Source organism: Lineus longissimus, chromosome 1 (assembly GCF_910592395.1).
Source record: "Lineus longissimus chromosome 1, tnLinLong1.2, whole genome shotgun sequence".
Lineage (NCBI taxonomy): Eukaryota > Metazoa > Nemertea > Pilidiophora > Heteronemertea > Lineidae > Lineus > Lineus longissimus.
Genome location: NC_088308.1, coordinates 21,470,355 through 21,495,426, shown reverse-complemented (window position 1 = coordinate 21,495,426; position 25,072 = coordinate 21,470,355). Strand labels below are relative to the sequence as shown.

The 25,072-nt window shown below is 41.0% G+C and overlaps 3 protein-coding genes across 6 annotated transcripts in view; 2 read left to right on the top strand and 1 right to left on the bottom strand.

Annotated features, from left to right (window-relative positions):
- Window positions 1-615: 615 nt before the first annotated feature.
- Window positions 616-25,072, bottom strand: part of LOC135491879 (RYamide receptor-like) — a 97,040-nt gene continuing 72,583 nt past the window's right edge. For 3 of the 4 annotated variants that reach the window (XM_064777901.1, XM_064777899.1, XM_064777900.1), the window contains exons 3-4: window positions 8,310-8,525; window positions 616-3,498 (exon numbers count right to left, since the gene is read on the bottom strand). In XM_064777901.1, the coding sequence (XP_064633971.1) occupies window positions 3,193-3,498; window positions 8,310-8,525 (522 nt within the window). In that variant the 3' untranslated portion in view covers window positions 616-3,192. Of the gene's footprint in view, window positions 3,499-5,344; window positions 6,136-8,309; window positions 8,526-25,072 lie in introns of those variants that run through there. The other variant, XM_064777902.1, reaches the window with a different exon arrangement.
- LOC135496665 (uncharacterized) lies at window positions 16,609-21,669 on the top strand. Its single transcript, XM_064786113.1, has 3 exons — window positions 16,609-16,707; window positions 17,238-21,449; window positions 21,655-21,669. The coding sequence occupies exons 2-3, from the start codon at window positions 17,373-17,375 to the stop codon at window positions 21,667-21,669; spliced, it is 4,092 nt and encodes a 1,363-aa protein (XP_064642183.1). The 5' UTR covers window positions 16,609-16,707; window positions 17,238-17,372.
- On the top strand, window positions 21,684-24,313 carry LOC135491925 (uncharacterized). The gene is made up of 2 exons (XM_064777903.1): window positions 21,684-23,690; window positions 24,221-24,313. The coding sequence occupies exon 1, from the start codon at window positions 21,693-21,695 to the stop codon at window positions 22,683-22,685; it is 993 nt and encodes a 330-aa protein (XP_064633973.1). The 5' UTR covers window positions 21,684-21,692; the 3' UTR covers window positions 22,686-23,690; window positions 24,221-24,313.

Genomic DNA, 25,072 nt, shown 5'->3' with positions numbered 1-25,072 from the left:
TAGGGGCAATTCGGATATGTGTTCTTTTGATGCAATAGACAGGTATATAGCCAACTTGGGAAAGTAGCAAAAAAGAAAACGTTTTTTTCATCATGATTTTGGATTTTATTCAAACAGATCAAACGATATCATTGTACTATTTACATAACATCTACACGTATATACACGGTATTACTATATGGTATTTACAGTATAATAATAGATTACTACATATTTCTTAATACCATTACAAATCAGAGTCTTCCAGCTCCGGAACTAGAAATATGATTATTCGACAGCATGTTGTTATATCAGAAGTTGTTCAAACAGTAAACTAATTCATATTTAATAGATTGCAAAAAAGATATTTCAGATTACATGTACAATGTAAGATTGAGAATGAAGATTTCTTATGCTATAACCGATCGCACCCACCTGTTGTTAAAAAAATTAGGAACACGAAGTGGCGTGGTGATGATAAATCATGCCAATGGATTACAAATGAGAGTAAATGATGTGATATCTAGGTTTTGATGATCAAGATGCCATTTGGTGAATATGAGGAAAGATGCCATGACATCTCTCATGTAGGGTCACGTACATGTAATTACATTCATTAGTTTGACAGGTACATATTCCGTGGCCTTTGATACATAAAATATGATAAAAAACACTTGTTTCCATCACAAGAAGTACATTAACCTTTGGTTTAGCCCGGACATTGATTACGGACTATACCCGGTACACGGATACCATATTCCAGTCCAACTCACTGACTTGTTCACTCGCTGAGAGTCCATCTTATGCGTTCTTATAACAAGACCACTACTCGTTTTAGCTCATTAGCTTATCCCTAAATACAAATTTAAAACTTCGAGTGGCTGCGTGATACTTATATTAGAAAATATAGGATCAGTGTAGTTTGGTTAGAAGTGGTTGAGGCGTCAGACTCGTGAGCGAAATGTGGAAGATTTTGAGGCCCGCATTGCGATGCTGGTCCGCTGGTCAGTTGTCATGCTTGGGTATACAAACTCCCTTCTCGTTAGACGCTTGGCATTGAGGAAGGCGTTTTGGAGTAAAGAGTGTTTCATAAACCAAATCTGGCTGGCACTTTCATTGTTTTCTTTGAAATCTCAAAACCTTTCACTCGACTGATATGAAATGAGATGGGCTGAAATATATTGATAATGATTCGGTAGCTGCAGTAATGATGTTTTATGGTAAATGAAGACAGTTTACTGGGTGGGAATGATTTTTTTCGGTGTGTTGAATATGATTAGGACTTGTTGCGTATGATAAACGCGATGGCGCGAGATGATAGATGAGTTTGATCATCGCATTTACAATTGACCTGATGACTGATAATGAACATGATGTGTTCGTTTGAGATCATAAGTGATATGACTTTAAGAAATGGCAAATGCAAAACTGAGGTGGCTCTCAGAGGGGCGAGTTGTTCGTGGTATAGGCCTAATGAAAAAAATGATGAGGTCGATATCATGATAAAGGGTTTACCCTACCAGCATCTGACTGCTATGGTCACCTGAGATATATCATGTCGTATGGCTGACGAAGTTCCAAATAGGGAACACGGAGAGAAATATTTTTAGTCACCATGCTTTCAGAACCTGCTGATTTGAGATTATTCGGTGAACCTAAACATCCTTTTTTACCAATACCGAGTAAATCCCGAAGTTTGATATAATTTTCTTACATTTCACCAATACTGAAGCAAACTATGTTTCAGCGATTGTGAAAATATGAAAGAAGCTATAGTGGCCATAATGGTAATGGCTATGGTATAATGGAATTGACGATGACAGTGGGATGACGGTGATGATATTGAAGACGATGACGCTGACGATCCCCCATGACGATGAAGACGACGATGAAGATGACGATGATGATGATGTCGATGACGATGATGATGATGATGATGATGCTGGTGATGATGATGTCGATGACAATGGCAATGACGATGACGATGACGATGACGATGTGGATGTGGATGACGATGTCGATGACAATGACGACGATGACGATGATGATGATGTCGATGACAATGACGATGACGATGACGATTTCGATGATGATGATGATGATGATGATGAAGATGGCGATGACAATGACGATGACAATGACGATGATGACGTCGATGACAATGACGATGACAATGACGATGTAGATGACGATGATGCTAACGCTGACGATGACGATGACGATGGCGATGATGATGATTACGATGACGATTGTGATGATTGCCTTCATTAAAACTGATAACTTACCATTGTGCGACAAAGTGTAGTTGCCTGTTGTTGGCCAAAGACGATGCCAGTTATGGGCTGATATTACTCGGCAAAATAATCAGACTGGCAGTTGGCCCGGAAGAAGACAACTTTTTTTACTCAAGCTTCACTACGTATGCAGTTATGACAGGAGAAAATAAAATTATTTACTCCTGATTATGACCAGAGATTAGCCGCTCTCAATTTCTATTCATTTATTGCTACAGACAAGTCAATTTTATAGATAAATCATTTTTTTCTCTCATATACAAAAGCAAAACCGGTCTAGAAGTTTGAAACGTCCCAGGATAGAATGTCCGGGGAACCAAAGTATATATCACGCGCATTTAGTCTCTGAGGTATTGACAGTTCTAGCCTCTATAGAACCTTGTACCATCATCTTCAAAATATAACAGGACCGGACATTATTTCCAGGAGGACATTTCTACTTTTACACCAGTCTACCTTGCTTGATATTTCATTTACTTTGGTACAGACAACAAAACCATATAAAATGCATTACAATATATCAAACTCAACTGAATGATTATGATATCCATATATTTCTTGTGCTTCCATCTGATTATGAAAACATCTACATAGAAGAGTCCGGGGTGTCCAGGAATACAAAACAGGGTCGTACTGGTGTTACGTACGCACATTGTATATCACACAGATATTCGCCGACGAATATCTTATCAACAAAAGAATTTACAACGTTTCAAAAATCTGTACCACTAAGGTAAAACAGAGTCGTTGACGGAGTTTTGTCTAACTCCTAACATGATGAGCGTCTATAAAGTCAGTTCTGTCCAAAGATCACGCTATGCACACAAAAATCTGATGAATACAGAAATGCATTTGGCACGTGCAAATATGATGAATTAAAATATACAATACACGCAGGCCCGTTTTTAACATTTGGATATCAGACAAATTGTTGTCTTGTGCGTGACTGGCGTAATAGTTTACTGTGTGGCTCTGCAGCGTTCTGCCAAGAAGGACTGTTACTACTATTATGATTGGAGTTCTGCGCCTCACCGTTCATTCGTACGGCAAGGTATCGCTTCGATGACGAGTACCTGGACGATAGGAACCGTGGACTGGCACGACCACTGGAACTTCTCCGCTCGTTGTTCTGGTTATCCATGTAGTTTCGACTGAACATGCTCTCGGAAGTGCTGAGGCCCATTCGCCTACCGGTACCTCTGAACCATAACTGTCGAAGGTCATTCTGAAATCAAAAAGCCAAATCTACTTTATCTACATTGCACGTTGCACCTTTTTATGCACCGTTTGTTCGCACTCTGTTTTTGTAAGCTTTAATATTTTACATCTGTGTAATCATGTACGAATAAAGGAGAATTATAAAAAACATAGATGATGGAAAAAAAGAGAAATTTTGAAAGTTTACTTTTTCACAACAGTAGATGCAGGGAAGATATGTACATGAATGCAAAGTAGATAAGCTCAGCACAAATACACGTAACAGTGTGCTATGTACTATGTACTATTCCTATTACATTTTAACATGTAACATGTAAAAATCATACTTGTATCTGTCATTTAACATATTGGTTTAAACTAATGTCTGCAGCAAAAATCGTAGTGTGGCAGAAAACTGATCCCAGTTGAGTTGAAGGCATCCTTGTAAAAGGAAAATTGTTTCATATACGACAAGGAAATCATGTGGGAGTGTACTTGTTTAACAAGCTGATAGGCAGCTCATAGATTTGAGGAGCTCCCAAAGGAGTCAAACTGCTTAATTAACATGTGGTGCACTGGCAGAGGTAGCCTCAAAGAAATATCAATTAGATTGATCAATAGTACGATGCATGTCATCCCGTTCTCAGGGTTTTTTGCAGCACCGCATAGCACGTACTGAGGACGCCCTGAGAGTCAAAATGAAGGCATGCTGGCTTGCGGAGTTCTTTGAGAAAACCTGAAACTTCGGACTGGCGGTTAGTGAAAAGTGTTACTGGTGTACAGTTCTGTTGTGTGTATATTGAGATGATCATGAAATCGAACACCATTTGGACCAACACACAACACGTATTGAGTACGCGAGGAAGTAAATGCCCTGAGTGAAGATGGATATGTGAGATTTCTGGGAAGCTTTCACATTAATCCGAAGTAAAAGGTAGTTTTTATTACTGTCTGTCAAGGTGGAGATCTTTGAGAAAACCTGTAACTTTAGTCTGCTGGTCGAAATATGGCACAAACTGTTGTGTGTATATTGAGAGGAAGGAACTATAGCTCCACCAGCGGTCATCTTTTTAATCTTGATGCGTGCCTTTGAAAGTTCGTCCGTCATTTAGAACAAGCTCTCTGAAAGAACTCACATGCTTGGATTGAGGTATTTAAGGATTGACAAGGTGCATAGGTGGGATGCATGTGAATCACCTGCCACGCTGAAAGTGAAATGGCCATCATCTCTGAAATTGAAGTAGCTTTTAAATTGACATATGTTTCCTGCATTTTAAGTATATTATGTGGTAAAATCAAGTTCTCCAGACCATGAAAAACTAAAAAAACCTTTGAACATATTAAAAGAAAGCAGCAGCGTGACACCACCCTCTGTATTCTAAACTTAAGTAAGAAAGACATTGCGCAGCTGAACAGCATTGGTATAGCAATAAAGAGCAACCTAGTAAAGGCAAGGTCGTTTTTCAATGAAGATTGGATAGATGGCAGAGCAATCAGCTGTTTCATCCCATTCAATATTCAGTTTCGCCATTTCATATTTGAGAAAATGACAAGGAAGGAATTCTTGCGAGTCAGCATGCCATCTGGTCAATATAAAATGGTGTCTACCATGAGTCATGCTGGTTTTCCATGCATTTTCAAAATGGATGAAACTTGCAGTTCGAACCTAGCGTGGTGTGTTTGTTGACTCCGTTGCTTTTGAAGCACTAGAGGATTTCGCATGGACATAATTTCCATGCGTCCTTCGAGACTTTGCAAAACCTATCCTAACCTACAAAGAAGAGAAATTGCAAGGCAGTTATTGGGCTGAATGTAGGGAAAGTTATCCTAACACAATGTAACTGTAACGTTGGAGAACAATCGAAATAACTCTAACTATGTAATACATACACATATTTGTAAAATCGTGCCAGAAATATAAAGATATACATACAATTTATTTATTATTGCTCTCTTTTTGATATGTGCCGCTTAAGATTTCTGTCAAGGTTCAGTTGAAAGTTCAGTTCAAACCAAAATATCTTCGCGCCTATTTCTTTTTGGATTGCAAATTTATTTCAGTTTTCAACCCCAAAATACTTCTTCGCGATGTCTTTTTTCACTAATCGAGACTATTCATAAAATGCGCGAGAACAAAATGCCCACGAAAATTAGCGGTTTTACAGTATACGATAAATAGCAGAATTGCCAGAGAATAGGTTGGAGTATGACTGATCATTAATGCATAAACGAGTGCCCGCTTTATCTCTTTTGGATATCACTAATGCGACAAAAGCAGCTAAATATGGATACAGAACACTTCGTAAACACCTTGTTTACGTATGATAAGTAACAGTTATCAACTAGAAGCAAGGAATTACAGATGTATTATCAATGACATGAATGAAAACCGACAACCATAATGAATTAATCGCCAAAACCCTGTAGCGACGATTAAAGGAAGAACATGCATATCGCGCCTATCACAAAAACAATGTAAATCAATTATAACTTTTGCTCCATATCAAGCGACAACACACGGAAGAGAGAAATCGACGCACTATGCAACGTAAAACATAGGTACGTGTAGGACAGGAAAGGGGCTGCACAACCTGAGGCCAGGGTCCATCAGACCACTTACCAAACACTTTCCACATCCAGGCGGGAAGAGGTCTACTATGTCATCCTGCAGACAAAACAAAGCGTTACACGAGGGGACAGTGACGAGACAGAAAGTGAGAGGGAGCCGAGCAGAAGTAAAAGGCAGGACAGATGTATAATTTAAGGGCGAGCAAAGACGTATGTAGCGCCTTTTTAGGGGTCAATGGCACGGGGATGGTGCTCGTCCTGATATCTTACATTCAACATTCCTCATTTAATGTCTGGCATTCAGTTGGTGTCGAACAAGTCTCTGAACTACTCATCGTAGCGCATCTTGTTTGTTGCGGTATCAGCGTTCTAGTGATGCTTGGGTCATCCCTATGTGGCTCCCTGGTTCTATTTGTCCCTAAATCAAAATGGTTCTATGGTTCTTTAGCCTTAACCGTCACGGGTTATATGTGTCCCTAGGTTATGGCTAAAATGGGCAATAGCAGCCAACTGAAATAATGACCGGAATAAACTAAATTACTTCCAACTCAACTGGGCCACATAACACAGGACGAATAGAACTAGGGATTCAAGAACCCGGGACGCATAGAACCAGGGATTCAACCTTGACGCATCGAACCTTCATGGCTGGTGTTTTCATCTGGACTCATATACACCGACACACACTCGACCAACTCACATGCATCAGGCATACCAATAAGCGTAATATGAACATGTGGATCAGATTCCCCAACCTCATCATTGGATTTCAATTTATGTTTAATTTGAGCGATGGCAGGCGCCATGGTTGCCAACCATTCACTGGTTTACTATAATTACAGAGCAACAGCACGTGATGACTTGGAAAACAAATATATCTCATGGGATGCACTTGGGATGGCCTGTACATGTATATCTGATTTCAAAATTCCTATATTCATACAAAGTCATTTTAAACAAAATGTGTTGCTTAATCATCATGAATTATCAACTCAGCAATAGTTGGTTCTCCATTACGTTTACTTGCTCTTGCTAGCCTAGGCCTATTGACCCCCGTGAAAGCAGTTTCTTGGTGTCGAGGCTTATCAAGATTTGGCCTGTGTGATGAGTCTTTAATAAGACAGCTAGAATTATAGGCATTTCTAGGGATTTGTTAAATATAATAGAACGTGTATTGGGCCAGGCCTGATTTTTTAACTGCGAGGCAAGGGGCAAAATCACGTAAAGTTTATCAAATACAATTGTTTTTGACGGAACTATAGTTGAAAGATTAAGAGATATGCCGTGACAGAGTAGGCAAAGACACAAAACACAAATTTATCAGCTTTATCTTTTAAAGAGCGTCTTAGAAGTGAAGAGAAGACAGAGGAATTTAATACATAGATAAAAACAGAGGGGACGCTTAACATTTTCATGCATTCGTTCATTCCGATTGCAGAATATCGGGGACAAATTCATCGACTTTCGAAAGAAGTGGAAATGACGTTGTGTTTCAGTTAAATGAAAGCAATGCGGTCACACATTCATGCATGGTTTGCAAGGTACTTCCAACATATGCACTGACGTTTTGATTGCAAGGCGTTAAAGTATTACGTAAAGGAAATTTTGTCGTAACGATAGGTTCAACCAACATCCAAAACCGAAGTGATGGTAAAAGGTCGCGTGATTTGCCGCACTTGGCAACCATCTAGCTTTGGATTATTGCACATTAAATAAAATACCTTAACACATTAAAATGTTACGTGAGTTGATGCTTCATGAACATTTCCCCCTCTCATCATAAAAACATACTTGCAATCAGTCATTACATAAAATGGAACTACATTTTTAGGTGCAAACGGGGTGAAACATGTGAGCAGGAACGTAGTTTTGACGGACCACCAACTTCAGTTGCACTCGGTGTATTACTAGCCTAGCTCAGGATTACCTAGCCGGGCCATTCGACCAAAATTGTAGCGTTACGCTTGCTCAGAGGTTCATCCTGTCCATTTCACAGGTCACTCCTCAAGGGAGAAACCATCTCCGAATATAGTTGCTCCGACTATGATAGTAGTGTAACTGGGTTGAATTGGCAAGGACGAACCTCACATGACAAATTTTGTAAAGCAAGCAGCATGGTAACGATATCAGTACGTATGATACTCCAGAGCAAAGCTGGTTAGTACTGACACCTTGGTTTCGGGACCTAGATGTCATTATCAGTGTGCTCCCGGCTGAGGTGAGAAGCCTGAGCTTGGGGTTTGAGTCGCCCAACGCCATAACGATACTTACCCTAAAACTATCATTCATAAACCCGTAAATGATTGGATTGACGAAACTATTGGACATGGCAAGCCAGTGGAAGGCAAAGTATAAGGGCTGTAGGATCTCGCCTTGTTGTTTTGCATATGATGGATCGAAGACGAAATCCAGTAGAATCATGAAGAGATGAAGAGGCAACCAACAGATCCCGAATAGGACCACCACGACCACTAACATCTTGATGACCTGCAGAAGAGAAGAAGTAGAATCACAACCTTGCAGAAGTTTCAGTATTCGTTATGACCTTGCTTTACTAACTAATCAATTGCATTCGAACGACATTCATCGGACTTTGGTGCAAAAGGCAAGGCCTTTGATGTTATGTATACTAATTCATTAACATTAACCAGTTAGGACATAAGAAAAAAACCCCGTGGGAATCGTCTCCCACAACTGTGCTTCAAAGATGGATAGACCACACGACCCCAGTCCCATTTATAGAGTGATTCGATCATTGCACGTATATCTCTCACTGCAATAGTAAGTTGTTTAATAATCTACATTAGACTGGCATTTTCCAGAGCTGGCAGTTGACTTTCTAACAGAAAATCCGATGTACTTGTCGGATAAGTCTCTGTTCGATGTGGCTAAACTGATCGTGTATCATCGACATAGTGCAGTAAGCCGAGCATCTTGTATTGCCTTGTAAGTATTTTGAAATAGCACCTATTCGTTCGTGGATATATAATGAACTTTGAAACTAAGAATCAACAAAGCATTCTAAACCTGGCTGTAGCCAGACGCTTGCATCATAAAGATCATTCCTATTATTTCTGATATTATTAGATTTTCTCGCTGCCGACCCTACGGCCTAATGATGCTACTTAATGCCAGTCGGGAAGCCAAAGAAACAACCAGACAGGCCATGAAAGTGATACAGTAGTTTGATTTATTGCTTTATACTTTTAAGTTGTCAAGAAATTAAGCCGATGATTAAAAAAGAAGTATGAGCTGAATACAACTGACGGTAAACGATCTCCTTAATGAAGTCTGTTTCGTATAGTATGGCGACAGAATAAATAATGATAACATTCAGTTTATTATAAGTGGGCCCGATCGTCTGGTTGTGACGTTGTCCTAAAAAGACTGACTTAGGATGAATGGAAATCAGTATGCATCAAACGCATCAAACACCAAGACGTTTTTTTTGTGTTTCCATTTCAACGGTTTTCATGTTGGGCTACCCAGGCTTGAGCGAACAGGAAGTAGGGGGAACATTTTTACTCCCGACGAAGATTTAGATTGTTGGAATTCTTTTTATAACTAGATTTTGGTTTTGTGAGATATCATAGTTAGTGCAGTACTTTATCAGTACGGTAACATTTATTTCGATCAGAATGTTTCTCAATATCTAATACGCGTGAGCACCATTTTATTTTCTCATCCACCTTGGTTGAAGTGTCTTTTTTATCCATTTCCTGCCTGATCAATAACGGCACCCGGACAAATGCACTTAGGACGAATAAAAAATGCTTGCGTTCGGTTCGAAAAAGCAGGACAAAGAAAGTAAGATTAATGGGGCGTCGTGGTGGTTCTGTCGATATAGCTGATCGTAATTCAGATCCAATCAACTAATAAAAAAACAAAGAACATCCTTTCATGCGGCATTTTAGATGCAGAATTGTATCTCCCACAGTTTCGTTGATATCGCCTCTTCATAACGGATTCCAATGCCTTCCATCGATATTTGCGCGAACGTGTTGATAAATGAGCGACGAGAGCAGCTGTCTTTTTACACGGACCCTTCAGTCATGAAATACAGGTGGTGGTTCTGGTCGTCATATCAACATGGCCGCCAGAATCAAATCTCTAAAATAATATCTCCATGTAACAAAGAATTTGCGGCTGGGATAGAAACCCAAATCTATCTGCGTTAAACATTCAATATATGACGCATTCAATTTTCATTTGGCAACACCTTCATAAAACCATTGGCTTCACACCGTATCCTCTCCCACTGAGTACATACTGTATTAAGCATTCGAGAGAAGTAAAAACTGTAACTGTACGTGTTAACATGTACAGTGAGCAGGGATGATTTCCCAAGTTTATCGTCGTCACGACAAGGCGTGACGTATCAAATTCAATTGACACAACCTGCATGATATTACCTCTTTTACATTCTCTTCTGCAGTGTACAATATATGGTATCAAGCATAGTGAGCTTTGCGGTCGGGTTGGACTCAAGGTTATCTGCTAAAAAAAACGACGATGTGTGACCGGCTTATTCCTGGCCATGGCGATTTAGCGGAATTGTGTGAAATGCGGAACTTGCGAACACTGGGCGGAAATAGCCTAAAACAATATGTGAATATTGATATAAATATAAATCATGAACATTTGAAAAAAACTCCCCACCATTTGTCTTCTTTTCACCACCGTCGTTGCGGAAACGGTGGGAAAAAAAAATTGCAGACCTTCCATTTTTCATGCATGTTGGGTGGTTCTCTAAATACTTGATAAATTTAGCCGTTTAGATACATTTAACAATTTAGCTAAATTTAACAATTAAATACTTATGGAATATTGCAAATATCAATTATATCCGAGAATCGATACTATCATAACAGTTTTAATGCCGTTTTCGCCCGGTTTACACAGATGGCCCTCAGTCAAATTCTAGCTAGCTACCACTCAATAATGCATGACTCTCTGTTTTATACAATTTCCTTTCCTACTCGATGGGGATGGTTTCACTGTAAGTGATTACTTGAGGCGCCAATCAAGCTGTTTGAAGTGAGCCTATAAGACTGTGATTATCTACTTCAGAATAAATCAATTGCTTATTACCGTATGTTCCTTTGATGAATTGAGAGTACTTTTACAGCCGGATTGCGACAAGTTCGTTGATTATAGTTTTCTGGATAGTGGGTTTGTTTTATTTGATTGTTACATGCTTGTTTGTTTTAATGATTGGCGGAGGATGGATCAATGAAACGCCTTAAATACCGCCAAAGGGATGTAATATTAATTGTGGTTGTTATTATATACATAACAAAAACCCAACCCGATATCTTTTTCTCAATAAAATCGTATGAATTTATAAGATATGGTGACATTTTAAATCGTTCAGAATATAAGTTCGTAACTTGTGACAAAAAAATATAATTGTGCTTTTTTATTTAGGAAATAACGTGTAACTGTCTACATGTATCTTATCTTCTCTGCGGTAGCAGTCATATCCACTGTAGCGAATTTCTTACAGTAGATTGTGGCTTGAAGTTCTCCGTCTACAAAACACTGTCTTGATAACAGTTACTAGACAGATTGTGGCCGGAAGTTCTCTACAAAACACGGTTTTAATAATACTTTTTGAACAGAATAGTTATTTCTTTCCTTCACTAGATAAACCAGAACGAGAACAGGGAACGGGTTTTTGATTCAACCGATTTCCTATGTTAGGAATACGGGTAGACGTGCTTCTTTTAGCATTTCTTTCGAGAAACGTAACTGGTATAAATGTTGGAACACTTATACTGTCTTTGATGTTCTGAGAGATGTAATGAGGGGGTTCCAAAACGTCGGTATATTTTAAAAAAGAGATATGCAAATTAGTGTGGTCCAAAAAATGGAGAAGCGATTTCGATGATTTGAAAAAAACACGTATTTTAAAAATTAGAGTAGGCCTACAACAAATTCATTGACGGGTCCGACGAAGAATTGGATGCAATCATTATCGAGTGGTTAATTACAGATAGAACGATATAGTGAGACGTCTCTGTCTGGTTTATAAGCTCGTAATACGAATCACTGTTGTGGCGTCATTCTTATCTGACGATGGAACAGAACACGGTCTACCATTGCAATCAACATGGTAGTATCGTCACATGGGGTGACTAGCTTTGAAATCCTCCCTACGTTTTATTTCAACAGCAGTTTTATTTCTGGAGGGTGTCGAAGTTACCCCTTAAGTCACCCCATGTGACGGCATGTCAATGAAGATACGCGTACCGTTTTTGTAAAATGTCAGTTGAATGCAGGAAACGTATAGCAAATTAAGCTGAAGGTAACACTACATAATTCACAAATTCTGACAGTGCTCTTCCAAAAAAACAAAGAAAGTAATTTGTTGGGTTTTAAATAACGCTCGGTATCTTTGAAACGTGATGGGATAGAAATTCTTTGACGGATCTGTATGATGGGTCATGATCGATTGATAACGCGCAAGTTGTAAGCAGTAAATGTCTGTTTCTCAAACTCTTAGAAACAACTCCTGCTATGGCAAGTCATTCATAGATAAACAATCGATTGATCTGAACATATTTCACCAACAGAGCCGACCGTTAACTGAACCATACGCTACCGGTAATCGGTTTTGCATGTCAGTCCAATGAAAGAAATGGTAATTCTGACAGTTGGTTATTCCAAAATAATAGCGGATGTGTTTTTGATGGTTTAGAAGTCATGATCGGTATCTTTGAAAAGAGATACAGAAATACATTGAGACGGGTCTGGTGGGTCATGTTCTATTGATAACGCTCAAGTCGTACGCAGTAAAACTCTAGTTGATCCGTAGAACCTCTGCTATGGCAAGTCATCCTTACGCAATAATTGATTAGATTTTTTTTTAAATGCTGCTATAACTACAGCCAACATAGATGTACATTAATGAACAGTATATTTTTAGTTGTTTTTTACATGACTGCTGAATGAATGAAGTTGTAATAGAATACCTCAAGAATTCTCTGTTAGAGGCGCGAAAATTTCGCAGTGTACAGTAAATATTTGGTGACAGCTCATTATAATATATATAGCAATGGACAGTCCTTTGGTGATGCTATCATTTGCTACACCCCGGAAAAAATTGGTTCTGACCAAAACGCGCCAATCTGACATTAAAGATCACGTATAAACCTCATTCGCACGTTATAGAGGATTTAGAACAGATATATCACAGCAAATTGGTTAAATGGCCTTTCTATCCAAAATGACATTATGAGTTGATTTATTATCACATAGCTTCTCATATTGCAATCAATTACGATGCGATGATTTGCGATGGCTTGATTCTGGGTTGGCTAAGATTGTGGCGATTTTGATATATGTGGCTAACTTTTTACACCACAAGGAACACGTACTGATTAATCCCACCACAGATATTTGATGCATTACCATTCAAGATTAATCAAGGCATGGGAGCGTTTTGGTCCTTAATCCGGATGGTGTATCATGTAGCTTACTTATAGTCCGTGTGACGAATTGTCAATGGGTTTTGTACGAATCTTGTACAGATCTGTCGAAAGATTCCCCGAAGCTTGTCGTTGTATTATGTGATTCGCAAACACAACATTCGCAAACATCTCGTCCCACCTGTCCCGTTTGTCGAACCAATTAAATAATTTTTACTGTCAGTATTGATGAACTGGTGCTGGAATCAGATAATACAACGCCAAGTTTCAGAAACTTTTTAGAAAGATTGGTACAGACACACCCTCCCTAAAATACCAGGATGCCAAAAACGACTTATCATGTAGAGACAGTGCACATAGCGTACAGCTAGTTCCTCTTCTAACTGGTGGCTCCCCTGGTGGTGGGTATCGATCAGTCCCCAACGGTGCATTAACGTGTAAAGGTTACGTGAATGTACAGGGACATATCCAGACAATTGCAATACATTCAAATCACATGAGTTATTGCACGTCTCCTCAACATAGAGATAGACTTTACTTGAAGGATGTCAGAATTCAACTAGGAATCCCTAGATACGTACAAATCGTTCGCATCCATAACATGGTAATCGTTTTTTAATGGATATTAATAGTAGGTACTATTATCGTCCTTATTTAATTGAGAAGCTTCCCAGCTTAGGAATTCTGCCCATCCATCTTTGTGACAAACTAATACACCCTGGGAGATCTTTTAACAAAGCGTCGGCAATGTCAGCGGTCATAGGTTAAAATAAGGTTTGCAATGAATAAGAGAATTGATGTTTTGAGTGTCAGATAGACGTAGAGAAGAGAGTTTCTTTGCACTTACATGTAAACAGTTACACTTGAATTTACGACTTTAATCCAAATAGAAATGTACATGTATGAAGAATGGTTATCTATCAAGTGTTATATATCCTGTTGTTTGTCAGTTCTCTTCACAGATATGATGTAATCATAGCTGCATTGGCTTACTAGTAATTAAGACTATATGCCGCATCAAGACAGTCGGTAGAAATCATAAATTATCGATGCAGAGCAACTTTCAATCGCCGCAAACTTTTTTTTTAATTCGGTGTTTGCCTTAATGAAGATTAACAAGTTCACCTGTCCCATCTGTCAATCAATTAGTTAATCAACCAATTTTCACTTAACAGAACTGTGATGAACCAGCTGTCGAAAAACAATCAAACGCTTCGCAATAAATCAATATAACCTATATACTCTCTGTTTTGATTTGTACGGATGTATTGGCCACTGACCTGGTATTTGGTTCAAGGATGTACACGATTGATGACGATCATAACATTAAGACAGATCGTTACTCACTGTGTATTCAAGTTGAAATATCGTGCATCTGTCTTCTAACGGTCTGGGGTTTGAATACAAATATGAACCCTCCTGCCAAGGCAGGTGAACTTGCACCATGTTAAGATCGACACTTATACTAGTATATCATGACCGCGAGCACATTTTAGAAATAACTAATTCTCTTAACGAAACGGGATAAATCACCGTTTATGTTTTCTTCTGCTTCATTGTATGATTCTGTTATCTTCCAGTTAGGGATCCCAGCAAATGTTCAGATCACACACTAATTAAGTCAGTGAGAGATATTCGGTATTTTTAGCTAATGGTATCGTAGAAAGATAGCTAAAATACTCCACGGCGAATGCAATCATCCGAAGAGATAGCCAATATATTGTGTTGCAAAACCACGCTGCTCGCTCACAGCTTCTAATTAAACTTCAATTAGCTTGCTTCTTTAAATTGCTATCACTCTGGAACACTGTAAGAAAGAACGCCAAGTGGAGTGGATATTTAAGAAATCAACGCAGTGGGGATCCCCTTCAAAAAGCAAGAATACGCTATAGTTAGAAAGAAGCATACCAGAAAACTGATCGAACGTGTTGGTAAAAGCAAGAAATTTACAAATGTAAACTTGGCGTGAAATCGGGCCTTTTTCACCTGTCTTGTAACTGTTTTGTTTACTGCTTAATGACACACCCGAGTACCCAATTCGTTATGCTAGGATACGATTTTCTGAAGTTTTTGTAGCAGAGTAATCGAGTTCGGTTGTTGGCCAAGGAATGTCAGACATGCATATTTTAGTGATTGCTATTTTCAATTCTGAATAAGGGTAAAGTTAATAAAAGCTCACAATAGGTTTAGCTCTTGCTATTCCTAGTTCAATCAAACGATATACAGTGATCATTATAGCTATAAATACTCGTGTCACCACTACAACCAGGTTGAATCAAGTTTTGATAACAAGCATTGATGTATGATATACTTTCGACTATATATACTAGTTTGAATTCAAACTTCAAGACGACAGATTCTCGAAATACCTCGCAATAAATTTAACCTCAGAGATTCTCTCAAGCGATAAGATCTCCATTTGGCGCTAATTTATTACTTACGAGACCACGGATTTGGAACGAAGGCCCAGAGAAGTGAGAAAGTTACATGTTTAATTACATTCAAAATACGAGTCATGTCAAAAATCTTGTCAACTGGATCCAAAAGAACAAAACTATACCAAAAGTTAGTCACTCCATCCGAAACAATTCCTAACTTCATTTCATTTCTCATTAAACAGTCCAAAGTTTCTCATGGCAATCCCATGAATACGTAAACAGAATGCCGCATTTGAATAACTCAAATCCCGAAGTGCTCATTTGTACCGCATCCATGCACCATTTTAATTGGTCCAAATGGAAGATAATTTGGTGCATTTAGCAGTAATAAACCACGCTCTGTCTATTAAGAAGTACACCACGAAATAGAACATTTCTTATTCTGGTAACGCTACCAACTCGAGAATTGCTCAAATTGTTTCCGCAGACTGTCAAAATTAGTCAGCCTGATATTGAATAAATAACGTTTTTACACGACTGAATGGGTGATTTTTAATTACTTTGTCGGCACCAATGGTTGAGAATTTTTTGTGTGGTTGCCACTTTGATGGAGGCCCTTTGCAAGCAATAAAGAATTGTTTTTCAATGTCTAACTTAACGTGTCAGGTCTTGTGGGTGCGCGCATGCCTTTGAATTTTCCCGCCTCCAAACTTTTGAGCTGAAGCGCGGCGATATGGGATGTTTTGGATGCGTACGCAGCCCCATGTGTTTCCGCCTAAAACTATACAATGATTTTGTGAAGAATCCGTGGATTTTTGTCTTGTAAACTTTGAATTTCTCGAGGACTGAGGGTGTATAGAGGTAAATGTTCTTAACGTATATCAAAGGTAACATGTATAGACTGTACTGACGTAGTTGTCATGATAATGATATGACGCATTTAGATACAAATTCAGTGTTTTAATCGATGGGTTTCCTCACCCACGCTGTCTTTGTAATTTTGTAGTTTCCCAACTGTAACGATAGGTGGCAGCAGCTGTCAGTGAAGACACTGCTCATCTTGTTGGTTTTAATGACAGTACAGAACATCTTTAATAGTTTATGACTTTCCTCTTGCCCCTTGTAACATCTTAAGAGTCTCTATAGTAGCTGTCCTTGTAGAATCCCTGACTGTCTTCCTGTACAAGTTCCTAGCTGTAAATTCTGTCTCTATAGTAGTGTCTCCTGTGAGACGTCCCTAAGGTTGTGACACACCATTTCATGTACCGTACTACTAATGTAAGGCCCGCTGTATTCTTTATCCGTCCCTTTCCTATCAACTGTGATATTTGATTCTCCTATGATTAATTTCTATGTTTTTCTTATGATTCCAATCGTTTGTATATTTTCAGTTTTACGTAGTGCACGTAGTGATGATTAGTAGTAATAAAGACGAAATTAAGAAGATTGAACGTTATGACTTGATTTCTGCACTACAGACGCCACAGTAAAACTCTACCCCAACGAACGTCCGAACGATTACAAGCATGGACCCGATGGATCCACACAATCCGGCCCTTGACGCCTTACTCCAAGCAGCAGAAAGACATCGACGAGATAATGAAAGATACCTGCTGGAGGCAGAAAACAAACATCTACGCGAGCAGCTCAGGAGGACGACGGCTAGTTTTGCAACTAGCACTCCGTGCGCAACACACCCTGCTTCTGCATCTAGCTCGAGTTGTGTTGAGAACTCTTTGGCTGACGCGCTGGCAAAACTCGCTGATAGTATAACGAAAAAGGACAGGTTGCCTAAGAAGGAACCAGCAATATTCACCGGTAGTGTGTTCGAATATCCGGTGTGGAAAAACTCGTTCAAGGTGCTAGTTGAAGATAGTTACCCGGACTTTACTGACAGATTATATTATCTCGGCAAGTATACGGCCGGAGACGCGAAAGATTGCATCAAAGGAATGCTTGCAATCAACAGTGAAGGTTCCTACCAGAAGGCTCGTAGCGTGCTTGATGAGCGATTTGGAGACAAGTTTCGGTTAGCCCGTTCCTTCCGGGACAAGATTGACGCCTTACCAGATGTCAAGCCTGGTGATGGCAAAGGCCTTGAGAAGCTTGCCGACTTCATGGCTCAGTGCAACACAGCGATTGGTGAATTGTCTCACCTTGGGGTCCTGAATGATCCTGAGGAGTACGAGAAGATTTTGCGCAAACTACCTAGATACCTACAGCAGAGGTGGTTCGTAGAAGTCGACAAATGGCTCTATGGACCCGGTGACATTCAGAACAGTTCGGGCGGTCCACCGCGGTGCCATGATAATTATCCGCCTTTCTCCGTCTTCTGTGCCTTTGTACAAAGGCAGGCACGCATCGCTAGAAATCCAATGGCTGAGCGGTGTGCTGATTCCAGGAGTAAGCAGCCCAGTGACACTCGCAGTTCCAAGATCAAGGACTCGTATCCTAAAAGGTCCCCATCGCAGATCAGCAGCCTCGTCACCAGTGGTACCCCTGTTACCACTAATAATGCCAGTAGTGATGCCGGGGGTGTGACAAGGAAAGCAACGTGTGCCTATTGTAAGAAGGCCCACAGGCTTCATGCCTGTAGTGAGTTCGTGAAACTGAACGTCCCCGACAGAGCCAGTTTTGTAAAGAGGAACGGCCTATGTCTAGGCTGTCTCGGCTGGGGCCATATGAAGAGAGACTGTAAGTACAAGAAAACTTGTGATACCTGCAAGGCCATACACCCGACCATTCTGCATGATCCTGGCTTCAGGCCGCGCGATAGGAACCACCCCAGGAACGACAACAAAGACAACAAAGATACGGCACAAGACCAGGACAACGGCGTACCGAAGGACGATAGTTCTACCCCACCCCAGGTCACAACCCACTTCATTGGAGCAGACTCCGGAGAATGTACCAGCTTGATAGTCCCTGTGACTCTGCGTCACAGGGATAACGTGAACGAAACAACCATCGTGTACGCCCTACTTGACGAGCAGTCCGATGGTTGTTTCGTGATCGATTCTGTTCTAGACAAGATAGGGGTAGAGGGCGAACCCTACTCCTTGAGGTTGGCTACCATGACATCCAATACTACTGTTGAATGTAGGCAGGTTCGTGGCCTTGTGGTTAAAGGTCTTTATGAGTCACAGAGTTTTGACATGCCCGTATGTTACACCAGGGGAGGCATCCCAGCCAAGCCTAGCCAAGTTCCTAGACCAGAGAATGTTCGGCAGTGGTCCCACTTAGAGCCAGTCCATGGCAAGTTAGCTCCCTTCTTTGCCGATGTTGAGATAGGACTTCTGATTGGACTGTCTTGTCTGCAGGCCATAAAGCCTCTGGAAGTCCTACCTGGCAAAGAGGATGACCCTTATGGTGTACGTACTGCACTTGGCTGGGGCGTGGTTGGAATGTCTCCTCAGGGTTCAAGGCCACAACAGCGCCATCACTTTTCATTTAGAACACAGATCACGGAGGTAACCCCTCAAGCTGTCATGAATATGTTTGATGTAGAATTTGTTGAAAGGTCAGGTAGTGAGGAGGGAGTTGGCCTCTCAGTTGAAGATCGCAAGTTTCTGCAGATACTAGGGTCACAAATTCGTCAACTTGACGACGGTCACTATGAGTTACCACTCCCATTCCGCGATGAGAATGTAAGGTTACCCAACAATAGAGCCCAAGCTTTGAAGCGTCTGTCCAGCTTAAAACACAAGATGGAGAAAAATCCTCAATTCAAGGAGGATTATCTTCAGTACATGAAGGAAATGATTGAAAAGGGTTTCTGTGAGCGAGTGCCAGAAAATGAGAGCTGTCCCGAAGGCTCGGTTTGGTATTTGAGTCATCATGGGGTCTACCACCCAAACAAACCTGGACGTATCCGGGTGGTATTCGATTGTAGCGCCGAGTTTCAGGGCGAGGTTCTTAACGAGCATTTGCTCCAGGGTCCAGACCTAACCAACAACTTGGTAGGGGTCCTTTTGCGTTTCCGCAAAGAGTCTGTAGCTGTAGTCTGCGACGTGCAGTCATTTTTCAATATGGTCATGGTGAAGAAGGAGCACAGGAATTTTCTCAGATTCCTTTGGTATGAGGATGGCAAGCTGGTGGAGTATCGCATGACGAGACATCTCTTTGGGGCTCGATCTTCGCCAGGCTGTGCCACCTTCGCACTGAGGGCCAATGCTGACAAGTATGAATCTGAGTGTGGGTCAAAGGCGGCTGAGTTTGTCCGTGCTGGGTTCTATTGCGACGACGGATTGTCGGCTGAGAAAACTACTGATGATGGAAAGGACCTAGCATGTGGCAGTAGGAAACTTTGCAAGAAGGGTGAATTCACACTGAGAAGCTACTTAAGCAACGATAGGGAAGTTATGATGGCTGTACCATTGGAGGCTAGGGCTAAGGGTGTGCAGGAGTTGAATCTCTTGTCAGAAAACTTGCCTACAGAGAGGACCCTGGGCCTTCAGTGGTGCACGCAATCAGATTCCTTCCAGTTCAAAGTGGTCATGCGGGAAAAGCCTGTAACTAGACGTGGAATATTGTCCACAGTGAGTTCGATTTTTGACCCACTTGGCCTGATTGCTCCCTTCATACTGACAGGACGTCGCATTCTGCAGAATTTGTGCAATGGCAAGCTACATTGGGACGACCCTGTCCCACCTGAAATTAATGTACAGTGGGAAAAATGGTGCTCAGAGGTGTCAAACTTGGCGAATATTGAGATCCCACGCTGTTACCACCCTAGAGTGTTTGGTGAGGTTGTCTCAGTACAACTGCATCATTTCAGTGATGCAAGTTTGGAACCTGGTGGGCTGGGCCAGTGTAGCTACTTGAAACTCACAGATGACAAGGGAAATGTTAGTGTCTCGCTTGTTATGGGAAAGTCGCGCGTAACTCCTCTAAAACCGATCACAGTGCCTAGGCTAGAGTTGTCCGCCGCAGTTGTGTCAGTTCGAGTGGGTGAATTCCTAGAGAGGGAGTTGAAGTACGAGGGCATAGAGCATTTTTACTATACAGATAGTAAGGTGGTTCTCGGATACATTGCTAATGAAACGCGCCGCTTTCACATATTCGTGGCTAACAGAGTTGAGAGGATTCGGAAATCCACCACACCAGATCAGTGGCATCATGTCGATACGAGTGTCAACCCGGCAGACATAGCGTCTCGTGGAATGTCAGCCCGTGACCTACTCGGAGCCAAGTCCTGGTGGGAAGGTCCAGACTTCTTGAGGAAGGAAAAGGTTCCCGTCCCCTTGTCTGAAGACGACGTACAGACGATCGATGATGACCCAGAGGTCCGGAAAACTGTCCGAGTGTTAGACACCAAGATCGTACCCTTTGGCAAGATGTCCGAGAGATTCGAGGGTTTCTCATCCTGGTATCGCTTGAAGAGGGCCGTCGCCTGCTGCCTGAAGTACAAGGACATACTTCGTGAGAGGGTTGCAAAGGGAACTGGTGCCAAGGAAAAGAAGCTAGATGTCGAGGACCTCCAGCGAGCAGAGACGGCCATCCTCCAGGCTGTTCAGATGGAGTCTTTTGATGGAAAAAGGAGGAACCTACAGCCTTTGGACCCGATTGAGGACGAGGATGGCTTGCTACGTGTCGGTGGTCGCGTCAGGCGAGCGGAAATACCAGAGGAGTTGAAACATCCAGTCATCGTTCCAAGGCACGGACATGTTACTGACCTGATTGTCGCGCACTTTCATGGATCGGTCTACCATGGGGGTCGCAGCGCAACCTTGAATGCTAGTCGTCAGGCAGGTTTCTGGATAGTTGGCGCTAGGGGTGCTGTAACGATGCACATTGTGAAATGTGTAGTTTGCCGTAGATTAAGAGGCAAGGTTTGTCTTCAGAAGATGGCAGACCTGCCCACAGATAGGTTAGACCCAGCAGCACCTTTCACATACTGTGGAGTGGATTATTTCGGCCATTTCTTCGTAAAGGAGGGTAGAAAGGAGCTAAAACGATGGGGCGTCCTTTTCACCTGCATGGCATCGAGAGCAATTCATATCGAGGTTGCCCACTCCATGGACACGAGTAGTTTCCTGAATGCCTACCGTAGATTTGTCTGTAAGAGGGGTCCTGTGAGGGTTTGTAGATGTGACCAAGGTTCAAATATGATAGGGGGTAAGAACGAGTTGCAACAGGCTGTCGCGGAGATGAATCATGACAAAATCCGTTCCGAGCTTGGCAAGGACAACTGTGATTGGGTGGTTATCGCACCGAACAAGGTGGCTGAGGCTTCACACTTTGGAGGAGTTTGGGAACGAATGATCAAGTCCACCAGAGATGTCCTGTCTGCCATCTTGCTGCAGAATCCTGGCCCACTCGATGATGAGTTGTTGACTACCTTCCTGGCAGAGGCAGAGGCAGTAGTGAACAGTCGTCCTATCACCTACGTTGATTCTAAGAGCGGAGAGTCCGTAGAGCCTCTTAGTCCCAGTCAGTTGCTGACCTTGAAATCTGCTGTCGTGGCGCCTCCACCAGGGAAATTTGTGAAAGAGGACGTATATTCGAGGAAACGTTGGAGGAGGGTGCAGTATTTGGCAGACCAGTTCTGGTCCAGGTGGAGATCGGAGGTCCTGCCCCTGCTCCAAGAGAGACCAAAGTGGGAAAAGGTTCACAGAAATCTGAAGGTGGATGATGTTGTCATTGTAGTAGACAGCGATTTGCCTAGAAATCACTGGCCATTGGCCCGGATATCGCGAGTATACCCCAGCGAAGATGGACTTGTCCGTAAGGTCCAGGTCACCCTTGGTAAAAGCCAAACTACACTGGAACGGCCCATCGGGAAAGTTGTTTTGTTGATTGCCCGGGAAGTCCCGAACGGGGAGCCTTCTGAGGATTAGAGACCTGACACCTGATATTAGGCCCTGGTGCCATGTCCTTTTCTTAGCTGGCGCCTCGGTCCGGACTGTTTCCCTAAAGACATTTTGCATACTAGTATAAGTTGCATTTGACCATTTGAAGGCATTTGAGAATAGTCAAGGTTTGACTAACAAGTATTTTGAATGTTTCGAGTATTTGGTAAAGACACAGTACTTGAGTACATGTGGATTGTATTTTTTGTGTATTTTCGAACTTGCACATTGCATATTCGTATTTTCTGTATTTTTAGACTTGCATTTTCTTTGCCTACCAGGCAAATGTTTTGAAGTTCCAAGTTGAACCGCTGTATTTGGATTTGAAAGATTAGTGGATAAGGTTAAAATCTGCTAAAAAAAAAAAAAAGAAAAAGAAAATAACTTGTGAGTGAAATGCTCCTATGACTTTCTATGAAAAAACACTGACGTTGCCAGTTTTTGGGTGAAGTTGGTGAAATTTAGTTGTTGCAATGTAAGACATGCGAATTAGGTTTAATCTCTTGAGTGATTAGTGTTTATTTGTCTTTGGGACAAAGGTTTGCTAAGACCATGTAAAGAATCAAGTTTGATTCCATTTTGTTTGTGTACTTAGTTACTTGTATTACACTGTATGTGAAAATGATAAAGAATCGGTCTAGAGATCAGATTTTTAAAGCTGAACTGTCTTTCTAATGAGACTTTGTCAGAACTTAAAGTTGAACTGTATTGGTTTTTGGTATCTCAACCCTGTTGAGTGTCTCACTTTTGGAAGTTGATTTTTGGTAAATTGCCCTGTTATGTGGTCAATTTAGGGGAGCCATGTGGGTGCGCGCATGCCTTTGAATTTTCCCGCCTCCAAACTTTTGAGCTGAAGCGCGGCGATATGGGATGTTTTGGATGCGTACGCAGCCCCATGTGTTTCCGCCTAAAACTATACAATGATTTTGTGAAGAATCCGTGGATTTTTGTCTTGTAAACTTTGAATTTCTCGAGGACTGAGGGTGTATAGAGGTAAATGTTCTTAACGTATATCAAAGGTAACATGTATAGACTGTACTGACGTAGTTGTCATGATAATGATATGACGCATTTAGATACAAATTCAGTGTTTTAATCGATGGGTTTCCTCACCCACGCTGTCTTTGTAATTTTGTAGTTTCCCAACTGTAACGATAGGTGGCAGCAGCTGTCAGTGAAGACACTGCTCATCTTGTTGGTTTTAATGACAGTACAGAACATCTTTAATAGTTTATGACTTTCCTCTTGCCCCTTGTAACATCTTAAGAGTCTCTATAGTAGCTGTCCTTGTAGAATCCCTGACTGTCTTCCTGTACAAGTTCCTAGCTGTAAATTCTGTCTCTATAGTAGTGTCTCCTGTGAGACGTCCCTAAGGTTGTGACACACCATTTCATGTACCGTACTACTAATGTAAGGCCCGCTGTATTCTTTATCCGTCCCTTTCCTATCAACTGTGATATTTGATTCTCCTATGATTAATTTCTATGTTTTTCTTATGATTCCAATCGTTTGTATATTTTCAGTTTTACGTAGTGCACGTAGTGATGATTAGTAGTAATAAAGACGAAATTAAGAAGATTGAACGTTATGACTTGATTTCTGCACTACAGACGCCACAGGTCTTACTGATGACACATACATTTCATTAAAAGACATTTACAATTTTTTTGGACCAATTGGAAACTAGCGAAAAAAATAAAACACTTTCTGAAGAAGTAGCGAAGAACCTTGTACACCACGAACACTAGCTCACGACTTACGCAAATCCATGAACAATGCGCAGTTGTTCGACAATTAATATACATGTATTTTGCGTATATGGATTGGATCGCTAAGCGTACGCTTTAGCAATCCTCGCTTTACACACTCCATTATTTTTTAAAATGTTCAACTTAACATGTCAGGCCTTACTGATGACCCATAAAATTTATTAGATCCATCTACATTTTTTTTGATCAATTGATAACACAAATAAAAAATACTTTAGCACTCGGCAGCGGAGAACTGATATAAAATCCGAACACTGGCTCACGGCTCACACATAACACTGTGAATAGAATTAGTTGTTCGGCCGGCTAGTCCTTGTTTGTGCAGAATGCGTACGCTGAACGGTCATCGACCACGGGTCAGAAACACGTGATAAATAATCCGGTATAAATACCTCGATGTAATTAACTGTGATGATGTAAGGGGTAACAAAAACGAAGAATGAATAATGTTAGTTGAATTGAATGCGTAAATTTAAATTCGTAACAGGGATAGATTATGGAATCCTGAGGTATTATTATTCGAACACAGTAAATATTCTTGTTTGAGAGCTGAATGTGTATTATGAAGACAATTGGTTGCCCAAATGAGACAGGGTCTTTCCGGGA

Bases quoted from the DNA above. Each gene is read 5' to 3' on its own strand.
- LOC135491925 (XM_064777903.1), top strand. From the start codon at position 21,693: ATGGCAGACCTGCCCACAGATAGGTTAGACCCAGCAGCACCTTTCACA.
- LOC135496665 (XM_064786113.1), top strand. From the start codon at position 17,373: ATGGACCCGATGGATCCACACAATCCGGCCCTTGACGCCTTACTCCAA.